This window comes from Diabrotica undecimpunctata, chromosome 3 (genome assembly GCF_040954645.1).
Source record: "Diabrotica undecimpunctata isolate CICGRU chromosome 3, icDiaUnde3, whole genome shotgun sequence".
Lineage (NCBI taxonomy): Eukaryota > Metazoa > Arthropoda > Insecta > Coleoptera > Chrysomelidae > Diabrotica > Diabrotica undecimpunctata.
The window spans coordinates 20,641,662-20,653,566 of NC_092805.1; the positions used below are offsets into that span (position 1 = coordinate 20,641,662).

General features: G+C 29.1%; 1 protein-coding gene across 1 annotated transcript; it reads right to left on the bottom strand.

The window, feature by feature from the left end:
• Positions 1 to 6,288: 6,288 nt before the first annotated feature.
• LOC140436546 (uncharacterized) lies at positions 6,289 to 10,896 on the bottom strand. The gene is made up of 2 exons (XM_072525453.1): positions 10,568 to 10,896; positions 6,289 to 9,091 (listed from the first exon to the last, which is right to left on the bottom strand). Exons 1-2 carry the CDS (start codon positions 10,791 to 10,793, stop codon positions 7,947 to 7,949), a joined length of 1,371 nt encoding a protein of 456 aa, XP_072381554.1. The 5' UTR covers positions 10,794 to 10,896; the 3' UTR covers positions 6,289 to 7,946.
• Between the last annotated feature and the right edge of the window lie 1,009 nt (positions 10,897 to 11,905).

The window sequence follows — 11,905 nt, forward strand, 5'->3', positions numbered from 1 at the left end:
ACTTATAAATAAAATAAACAAGTTGAGTATACAGTTAAGACTAACTTTATTTTGTTCCAAAAGTGAATACAATACAATTGACAGTTTACATTGTACCAATCATAACTTCCCGCTAATATTTAAATTCTGTTTAGTTGATATCAATATTTTAACACCCCCACTTATCAATAAAACAAAATTTATAGGTTACCTATACCACCTAACAGTTTCAATGATCTGTGCAGCTTTTCAGCAACTAGACCTTAGTCAACACATCAGTAATATATTTTACATTAATAATTGTGTCAGATATTAGGTCTCTCATAAAATGATATCTTACATCAATATGCTTACTTCTTTTATGATAAATTGGATTTGTTGATAACTTTATTGCACTTTGATTATCGTTACTTAGCCTCTGACAAGACCATATATTCTGCCTTGCAGCTAGATAAAGCTACCGTTTTCTTGTTTTGCACTTTGCCAAGATATTCCAGAACAACAAAGCTTAAATTCATATCCAGTAAAGGATCTACGATCTAATGTATCGCTTGCTCAATCAGCATCTACAAAACTTTGCAATTCTGAATTATCTTTTAAATAAATCAAAGAATAATTAATAGTGTCTTTTAAATACCTCAATACCCTTTTTGCACATTTCCAATGTGCAATGAGATTCATTATATACATTGTTAAATTGGCTCAAGAAACTGACTGTAAATGATATATCTGGACTGGTTAAAACAGATAAATATATCAAACTACCAATTAGCCTCTGATAAGGAAATTTATCTCTAATACAATTGTTACTATCATCAATTGTTAAAGATAACTTTGGTTCAATTGAATATTAACTCCTTTGGCGCCACTCATGTTAAATCTCTTTAACAAGTGAATAATATAGTTTATCTGATTCAAAGCAATATAACATTTATCTGGATCAAAGTTTATTTGCATACCTAAACAGTCCTTAATTCTACACAAATTTCAATTACAAATTTACTCTTCAGTTCATTTTTAGTCTACTTGTTTCACTTTCATCATTTGAAAAAACAAAAAAATCATCCATATATACTGCTACGACCGTAATAATATCTTCCCCTTTTTTATAGATACAAGGTTATTGTTTTGATTTCCTATAATTAATATTTTCCAAAACATTATTTACTTCATAATTTCAGTGAATTGGTATGATGTAGGTACTTTCAAACGCTTGCGAAAATGAACTAGAACTGAGCTTTCATAGTTTTTACCAATAAGTTTTTGGTCTAATGGCGAGTACCCAAATAGACAAAGAGACATGTTTGTTCAATCACAAATTAGTCCATTAGTTTGTAATCTCATATTAATCATAATTTCCTGAATTTGTATAGTTTTACCGTGTATAATTGTGAAACATATCGATTAGTAGCTTAATTACAGTTTGTTCAACTTCCTGCACACTATAGATTGCCTAATATGTTTTGAGGAAATGCCTGAAATCATTTCCTCGGTCCAAATTGTATTTGCCAGCTTTCAAAAGTCAAAGGTTTTTGTTCTATGCCGAGGGCAATGCACTTATTTGATTAATCGTAGCATTTTAGTGAGATTATAAGTATAGCTTTTGGACGCAGTCTGTTATAAATTTTACCTCAACAACAACTATAGTGTAGTAATTAAGTAGCTGTCAATAAAACTATATTTTACTCCACGCCTTTAACATTTTATTTTATCATCGTCGATCGAGAATAATCGGACACCGGGAATTAGAAATAATTCGAAATTATATTTACAGTCGAATTGGTCCAATGTTTGCTTTTCGTGGACACTGGAGATTCGCTTCTCCCAATGACTTTATTTTCCAAAGACTGTGTTTACAATGGAAGCTATTGAAAATTGATAAATATAGATAAGCTATCGACAATGAATTTTTGATATACATACTTTACTTTTTTTTGTAGTATTTTTTTCATGTTATTGTTTAGTTCGACAATATAATTCTCTTATTTATAATCGATGACTGAATCATGCTTTAGTTAATGCAAACAATAATGTCTTTTATACAACCGTTGGCAATTGTTGTGTGCGCGTATTATATTCCAGTGTTATGATCCGGTCGTGATGAGCCGCTTGGGGCAAATCGGCAACGTGGTCGGTCGTTCTCCCGTAAGAAGTACATTGTGTACAGTACATTCAACCAACTTACACCTCTAAACGATTAATGGAATTCGCAGAAAACCTTTCATTGTAGTAAAACGCACGGTAAACTGCACTGGAGTTCTCCATAATCTTTTTAATTACTTACTTTGTTTAGAATATTTTTGCCTGTATTATCACTTAGAGTTAATTTGTATAAAATGAGGAGCAAAAATTCAAATGGAATTTTAAATATTATTGTTTATTTGGCTAATAATGAATGTATAAATTTAATGGTTAACCTGCTGTACAATTATTTTGTAAATAACATTATAATAGTGTACTTACTGATTATTTAAATTTATAAATCGTTATCATCGTCACTAAATTCACTACCGCTATCATTATGTAAATCTATAATCACTGCATTAATTTCACTAATTTTATTTTCTCGGATCCACCTCTCCTCTATTAATTTTTTACATGTATTTACAGTTTTGGCCCATATTTCTATAGTTGCAGTTTTTGCAATGTGGCAGAAGCAAGAGCTTCTTGCCACATTTCCCTTACTGCATCCAGCGTGATTACCATAATACGTTTTACATCCCAGAATTGTGTTCCATGAGATTAAACTGGCAGTAATACGGCGAAAACTGTAGTACTTGATGTCCTTAACTTGATACAATTTGGTCAACTATATAAACTGTTGGTTTTTCATTACGTTTCGAAATTTCCAGTAACTATGATTTGATTCCGGAAAATTGATATTATTTTTAACTAAGCGACTATTTTGGTTGTTTCACCAAAATCTCCGAATAGTATAAAGTGCCTTATCTAAAACTATAACTGATGGTTCACTCAGACTATTTAACAGTTTCTCCTCGGGCCGTTTAACAAACATATCTGCATTCATGTTTTCATGGTAATCAGCAGATTTTGATTTTGAAGAAAAAATCAAATCTGCGTTTTCTCTAAAGCCTTCTTTCCCCTTCTGCATGAAGAATGATGTGTCTTTTGCCTTCGCTATCTGTGTGTTAATATTGATTTTATGCTGTCCTCTTGAAAAATTCTTTTAATTCCACCTTTTGCAAATATCCATGTCTCATCTAAGTATACTAATGTTGCATTTTCAGATTTAAGTCTAGCATATTCTCTGAAAAATTTAATTTTTTTGTGAACCACAGTACTCCTTTCTAATAAAAGTAACCTATTATTTTCTTTTTTTGAATTTAAATCCTAAATCTCTCAACACGTTCCAAAGGCTAGTCCTCTCAATTGAAGAAACTTGTCTTTCTCTTATTTTGGCCAGTAAAGTATCTAAATTTACATGTTGATTGTTTTCACGCATTCGATACAAAATATTGCGAATTCCAAATTTTTCTCCATCAGGTAAGTCAATGCTCCTAGAATGTTTACGAGTTATTTTCTTGTCTTCGTGATACTCAGTAAGAGTAAGATTTTCTTGAGAATATCTGACAGTCTTCATTGCAGTTTTTAGCTTACTTTCACTTATCCCGAGTGCGTCACAAACGCGTTGATTTATACATAATAATGACTTTAAAGGTCCACCATTGTCTCTTTCCTTAGTAAAGTATTTATGCACATTTGCAATTAATTCATCAATATCCATCTTGCGTCTAGGCATGATGGTTACTTGAAACTATACGTTTGAATTACAATATACTGAGTTTAGATCAATATGACAGAAACTTTCTAACTGTTGTACTTGAGAGGTAAAATATAATATAACCGCTTACAAAGATCCTAAACACATTAAGCAAATTAGCCTAATGATCATTAGGAATGCCGGTTGTAATTATGTTTGATAAAAAGTTTAGAAATGGTTGGAAAGAGTACATAACCAAATTAAAATGTTTCCCACATTTATTTTATTTTTAGTATTGTCATTTAAAAATAAAAAGCTAAATATATTTACCAAAACCCTGACTTTAACCCGTAATCGCAGACGTCTCAAAAACGGTACACTCTAACAGACATATGGTTAATCTAACCACCACTATTTAAATTGACAAAAGGTTCTAGTTTACTTCGAAGTATTTTTTAACAAAAATTATTAAATCATATTACAAATTAAGTGATATTTTAGTACTTTGTATATCTACTTTCAATATAAATTATCCTTAACACAGTAGGTAGTATTTGTTTCAGAAGAAAATTATTAAACAAGTAGTTTAAAGAAATTTAGGTTAAATAACGTTCTGCAAGAATACTATTTATTAAAAAACATGTAACAAAATATGCAAAACTATGAACAACGGGTTAATGACATATATTTATTTTATACCTAAAATTTAGCAAAATGTTAAACATTATGGAAAACTCCAGTGCAGTTTACCGCAGCAGGGTTAATTAACCAGATAATTTTATATTTACTACATAAATAAAAAATATCTATCGGATAGTTATCCAATGATAGCATAGAAATCAATATGCATAAACTAATAAATACATTCACAAAAACTGTATGCACCTATGGAAACTGTAGTTATTTTTTTAATGTATGTGTAGGGGATCAGCCCATTATATCAATGTATATATGTTTGTAAAACAGTCTTAATAGATATTATTTAGGTGTATTATGTTTACTATAATTTATTTTTTTATGTTTTTTTATCTTATAATTGAAAATAAAGTTGTATATAAAAGTTAATGTACTTATTTAACATAAACAAGAATATAAAATTATATCTGAATATTGTTTTATTTATATTTATTCCAAATAAATATACAGGGTTGGTCACTAAAAAGTTCACATCATAAATTTATAATAATAAGATGTAGGAACTGGAGTGTATGAAGCAAAAAAAAATGTAAAAAATGTATTATTTTTTTTCAAATTTTTTAAACATCTTTACAAAATTATCAACAATATTTTACAATATAATTTATTCAAATTCATATTTATTTACGAGATGACCCCATTTTACAAAATTTAACATAAATAAAATATGCTAACCATACTACAAGTACATACTAAAACTAAGTATTAAATAATTATTGTTAAACAAATGATTAAATTAAATTTCCTGAAGATCTTAATAAAATGAAATGATCTTAATAAAATAAAATGATCTTAATAAAATGAAATGAAAACTTCAAGTTAAATGTCACTCATCTTTGATTCCTAACATTCTCATTCAAACAGTGCTTAAATCTTACAGATTTTATATCCACCAGATCATGAGATTGGCTAAAGTCATTTCCCAGGATCTGAATCCTGTTAATAAGAGAGAATTTGCCATAGTTAGTGGTATGGTCAAGTAGTTTATGGAGAAAAAATAGATCACATTTAGTTCTGTAGTCTTCTAAGGAACTGATATTTAGTCATGACCTTAGTTCTACCGAAGACATGTTCCTTAAGTTTAATCTATAAGCACAAATCCGGAGAAACTTATTTTGAATTTTTTCAAGGGAGTGAATATGGTTAAAATAGTATGGTGACCTTATTATAGAAGCATAAGACAGGATGCTACGGACGAAAGTGATATAAAATTCTATATGTGGGTACTGAAAGATCTCGAGAGTTTCTTGTGATAAAACCTAGATTTCGGTAAACTTTATTTGACAAATTGTTGATGTGGGGGATAAATGACAAGGAACTGTCAAATAACACTCCCAAATATTTTATTTCAGTCACCCTTGATAGAAGGCTTGTATTAATGTGATAGTCAAACACAACATTATTTTTAGATTTGCTAAAGGATATAACAAAACACTTATCTTTATTTAACTGGAGACCATTGGAAAGAGACCAATTATACAGGGAAGTAAGGTCTTCCTGGATCCTCAGACAATCAGAGAGATTTAAAACTTTAAAATATAACTTAAGGTCATCAGCAAATAGCAAAAACTGTCAAACCTTTATTACCTCAGAAATATCATTAATAAACAAATTAAAGAGAAGAGGACCCACATGTGAACCTTGTGGGACACCTGAACTGACAAAGATAGGAATTGAAAGTGAACCTTTTATAAAAACAAACTGAATTCTTTTATCATCAAGATAACTACTTAACCATGAAAGAAACCACTCAGGAAAGCCAATACATCTTAATTTAAAGATGAGATATTCATTTAAAAATGCAAATTGTTTGACATCCTTAAGTTGCCTTATACATCCAAGGAGCCAGTTTCATATGCTTAAAAATACAATAGAGAGATTTATCATCTAAATCTTTATAGTTTTTTGAATAATTGTCACAGGTATCAAGTCTGAACTTAAAGGGTTGTATTCATTAAATAACCGCAAATATACTTTATTATATTTTGTTGCAATATATCATTTGACCTATAATCAGTAACCATTACAGTAAATTAATTCGACGTTCTGCAAGTATGTGCTGGTGTGGTCTCCAATCCAATACTTCAACTTTGTTTAGGAAAATCTGAAATTTTTAATAATATGACATCTGCATCACCTTCACAGTTTTCAGTACCAGAGTTTAATAAATTTAAGCATAACAATTTCTTTTAACCCCTTTTGAAATTGGATGATAGTTGGGTTAATAGAATTCCCCTCATTTGTCTCATTTATCCAAAAAATTCTTTCAAAGCATCTTGATTCAATCTTTTAGACAGAAGATACTCAAATCCAGAAGCTTTTGGTACATCCCACAATTCCATGAATTGTTATTCCCCAACTTTAACCGGTTTGTAACATTAATGTATGTCTGAAAAACTTTAAGGGTTTTAAGAGATGTGTCACAGTCTCTAGATGGACAAAATCTGAAAGTAGTTTTCTTATATTCTTCAAGTGAAATATTTGAACAAACTTCTCTTCTTCATTGTTACCAGTTGATCTTATAGTTCACAAACTTTAAGCGGTAGTTATTATTTCTCACATGTTTGGTACTATTTTAAAGACGCTGTTTTCTTGAAAACTGGTGAGACAGTATTGGTGAAGTTTGCGTAATCTGTGTTGACGATCAGGAGTTGAGATATGTTGGAGTGAAGGCTGCAGCTGCGGAAAACTGTGACCTAAATAATGGAAGTATAGACATCCAAAGCTAACAAATTATTCTTTGAAAGTCAGTCATATTACTTTTATGCCATAATTTTTATTGAATACTGTATTTGTAATAACTTGTATTTTACTAAAATTGATTATTCACTGTAATTCTTAAACTTGCAATTGTTTTAAATGTATATTTTATCTGGATCTGAAAACATAAATAGGTACTAGTTGTTATTTTTCTCACCTTCCTGGATACTATGGGAAAGTAAAAAAACTTTAATTTCATTTCGAACATTCAATGTATTTTTACAATTTTTAACTGCATAATATAATTATGTATCCACAAATTTTTTTCCATGTGTATTCATTTTACTTCTAATAAAGCCAAAAAAACATGCAATATACACAAAATACTCACGAGTATCTTATTCTTTGTATTTGTTTATTAGTTATGTGAAAATTAAAAATAAACCATTTATGAATGACATTTGTTTTTTATTTCCAGTAAATTCCCACTCAAATAATAAATTCCATTATCAGTTGTTTATTGATTTTTCAGCTAGGAATTACTTATATTTGTATTTTCAATTTAAAAGCATGTCAGTAAAAACCAGCGCTTTGCTTGGGTGATTGAAGTACATTGGGAACTGCAAGGATTAAGAAATTAGCAAAAAGAATTTAAGGTTTGCGTTCTTGTATGTTGTTTAAAATCATAGGTTGCATCAAATTGTTTAAAAGAAATTTCTCCAGCATGTATCACATGAAGTTTCATATTAAATATTTGGGAAGAAAACTGCTCACAAAAAATGTCACATTTGTTTTTCTTCACTGTTGTTCAGTTATTGTGAGTAAACTCCTTAAAACAAATTTCACACTTTTAAGATTTTTCTCCAGTGTGCATTTTCAAATGTGTTTTCAAATTACTTGCTTGATTAAACTGCTTAAAACAAATTTCACACTTATAAGATTTTTCTCCAGTGTGTAGTCTCAAATGTATTTTCAAATGACTCGCTTGACTAAATTGCTTAAAACAAACCTCACACCTGTAAGATTTTTCTCCAGTGTGTACTCTCGAATGTATTTTCAAAGAACCTGCCTGAGAAAACTGCTTAAAACAAATTTCACACTTGTAAGATTTTTCTCCAGTGTGCACTCTCAAATGTTTTTTTAAAGAACCTGCCTGAGAAAACTGCTTAAAACAAATTTCACACTTGTAGGATTTTTCTCCAGTGTGCACTCTCAAATGAGTTTTCAAATTACTTGCTTCACTAAACTGTTTTAAACAAATTTCACACTTGTAAGGTTTTTCACCAGTATGTGTTCTCAAATGATTTGTCAAACTACTTTTAGTAATAAACTGCTTAGAACAAATCTCACACCTGTAAGATTTTTCTCCAGTGTGCACTCTCAAATGTATTTTCAAAGAACCTGCCTGAGAAAACTGCTTAAAACAAATTTCACACTTGTAAGGTTTTTCTCCATTATGTGTTCTCAAATGATGTTTAAAACCACCTATAGTAATAAACTGCTTAAAACAAATTTCACACTTGTAACAATTTTCTCCAGTGTGCAGTCTCAAATGTGCCTTCAAATTACTTCTTTGGCTAAATTGTTTGAAACAAATCTCACATCTGTAAGTTTTTTCTCCAGTGTGCACTGTGAAATGTGTTTTCAAAGAACCTACCTCAGAAAACTGCTTAAAACAAATTTCACACTTGTAAGGTTTTTCTCCAGTATGTATTCTCATATGTTTTTTCAAATCACTTCTAGTAATAAACTGTTTTAAACAAATTTCGCAGTTGTAAGGTTTTTGACCAGTGTGTATCATCAAATGTTTTTTCAATTCACTTGCTTTACTATACTGTTTAAAACAAATTTCACACTTGTAAGGTTTCTGTCCAGTAGCAACTTTCATATTTTTATTAAATGTTTTTCCTCCAGAATGTTGACTAGTATAATTTCCTTCATAAGAAGAATCTTGTGTCTCCATAATTTCCATTTTATATCCGTCTTGGAGATAATCTAAAATACAAACCAACTATAATATAAATATTTGAGTATAAGGGGGAAAATGAATGCAATATATTTATATACATATATATATATATATATATATATATATATATATATATATATATATATATATATATATATATATATATATATATATAATTATAATTCAGGCATAATAAAATTTATGACCGCAGAAGTAGTAAATGATATAAATGTTTTAGAAACCTGTGTTTCTGTCTTCTATATGTGTAGTAGTCAGCCCTATTATATTTTAATCTGTACCTCAACACATTCAATATTGTGTATGAAGACAGTCATGCACACGGAGGTACCAAAATGACAATGAAACTTCTATGAGTCACCTTTTTTAACCGGAATTAGGAGAATGGCCTACTTCTGGATTTCTAGACTGTACCAGAATTCTCCTTAAAATATCAAATAATGTACTCGTTAAACAATAGCCAAGAAGTATAAACTAATCTCTGCAATGTATCATAAAAGATAAAATATATTCAATACTGTGAGATAGTTCTTTTAAATTTTTTCATAAAACATAAGTAAATATAAAGATGTATATAAAAGATTACTAATTCTTAAACAATATGTTTACTATTTATAAACTGTTGAAAAACTAGACAAATTGAAGTAATACTTTATCAATCTTCTGTTTAAAAATATCTTCTCACATTTCTTATGCCCTATAAGAACATTGGATGTTCTCGATCACTGGATGTTCTAAGACTAAAAAAATTGTAAAACTGTAAGAATCTGTGAATAATCACAGATTCTTACAGATCAAGCTAGTGGAAAGGGAATGATTAAAAAAAGGAAACTAAAGTTGACCTGAAGAAATTGTGATGGAAAATGGATCTAAGTTTTTCGTGTTAATTTTATATTATTTCTCATAGTTTTATTTTCATAATTGATGATCTTTCTTTAAAGTATTTTGAATTATCCTTTAATTTTATTGTTCAACAGACCATAGAGATGTAATGCTAAAATACAAACAAAACATTTTAAAAATATACTTATTGTACATAAAATTAGGTATTAGTTTAGAACTGACATTGGTGTTAAACCTTGTCTATATTAAAATCATTGAATGCAAAAAATTGAAATTTAAAAATAAGAAAAAGTAGTAAGTAAAGTTTTATTGATAGTCTTTCATTGATAGGTTTTGTGTTAATATAAATTTTTGGTGTTCAAAAAATATTAATATTTTGAAACATTCTCCAACTTTACTGCCTTATTATATTAACTCAAATTTTCTTGTAAAGATGAGTCAAAGCAAGAATAGAAAACTTGTAAAACTGTAAATTGAATATCATGCATTATTTTAAAGAAATGTTGAAAGTGGGACAATGCTGTAACTAAAGTTGTCTATGTCTGGCACAAATACTGTAAATCCGATTTGTCTTTTTCTGTAGTTCATAATTTCTGTTAACAAAATATCATATGATTAAGCACTTAATTTGTAATTGTCACCTTTTTCAGTTTTTTGGTTTTCTTTAAATGCGATAATTTTATTTCCATATTGTTCTATTTCAGTATTAATGGGACATTTCTCTATGTCTAAATAATCATATGTAATTTGCCTATCGGATTCCTCCTGAATTTGATATTCAAAGCCGTTTAAACGAGCATCATCCAATTCATTATACTCTATTTCTACTTTACACGTTTCCTCAGTAATTTCTTGTTTTACTTCCATTTGATTACCCTTGAGTTTATATATCCCAATAATAATTTTACACCCAAAAAGCGAAATCAATATAAAAATAAAAATTCGATAAGGAAACACAACACGGTTAACATTAACGAAAGTACAAGCTGAATATAGCCGCAAATGTCAACCACGGAAATAAAATATTTCGGTTTGGCAGTGTTTGAATGTTTTTATAATGCATGTTGTATGATTCAAATATAAAGAAAGAAAGCTTTTAGAAAGTACATTTGAATTATACTATTTTATGAATCTTGCGATTTTTAATTTATTTGAAACAATAACGTGTAAATATTTTTGTCTTTCGACATTAATTGCAACCATCTGTTGCAATGTGGCAACTGCGCGTTTTGGCGATTGCTAAATCTATCCACTAATCTTTCAAAGGGCAATTGCCAAAACAAATTTCCAATTATTAACTGCAATTAATCTCCAAAGAAACAAATATTTATTCATTATTGTTTTATATAAATAAAAAATTGCAGAATTCATAACATGATATAATCAAATAGTACTTTTCTAAAGCTTTATCTCTTTATATTTGAAGCATACAATTATTAAAACATGCCAACACTGCTAAACGGAAATTGTTTGTTCCATGTTTCGCATTTGCGGCTATCATCAGTTTGTACTTTCGGTTGAGTTCCTGAGTTTACCGAAAACCGAGTTTGGATTTAAAACTTTTATTTTTCACACATAAAAATCGTTACATTTCAAAAATGGTTTTCATTTTCATTTTTAAAAATTGGATTTCATTATACCTTTAAACATATTAAAGGAATAGAGAATAAAATAGCCGATGGACTGTCACGCTTGCCTTTTTCCACAACTGGGTCTGTAAATAGTGATGTTGAATTGGATTATTTTAATTTTCTCGTAGAGAATAAATTACCAGTTACAGCTTTGGAAATAATTATAAAGGAATAAGGTCAGACCGTAATTTGAGTAGAGTTTTTAATTATGTAAGACATGGCTGGCCCCGATATGTTCCAGATGAATTGAAACCATATGCTAATAGGGCTAATGAGCTCCCTATAGATAATGATTTGATCATGTGGGGGTATTGGGTAGTAGTACCTTCCAAGTTTCATATGTAGCTA

Excerpts from the sequence above, each read along its gene's own strand:
- LOC140436546 (XM_072525453.1), bottom strand. The coding sequence starts at position 10,793 with ATGGAAGTAAAACAAGAAATTACTGAGGAAACGTGTAAAGTAGAAATA. Across the intron at positions 9,092-10,567 it reads AAACCAAAAAACTGAAAAAG|ATTATCTCCAAGACGGATAT; the intron begins GTGACAATTACA and ends TTTGTATTTTAG.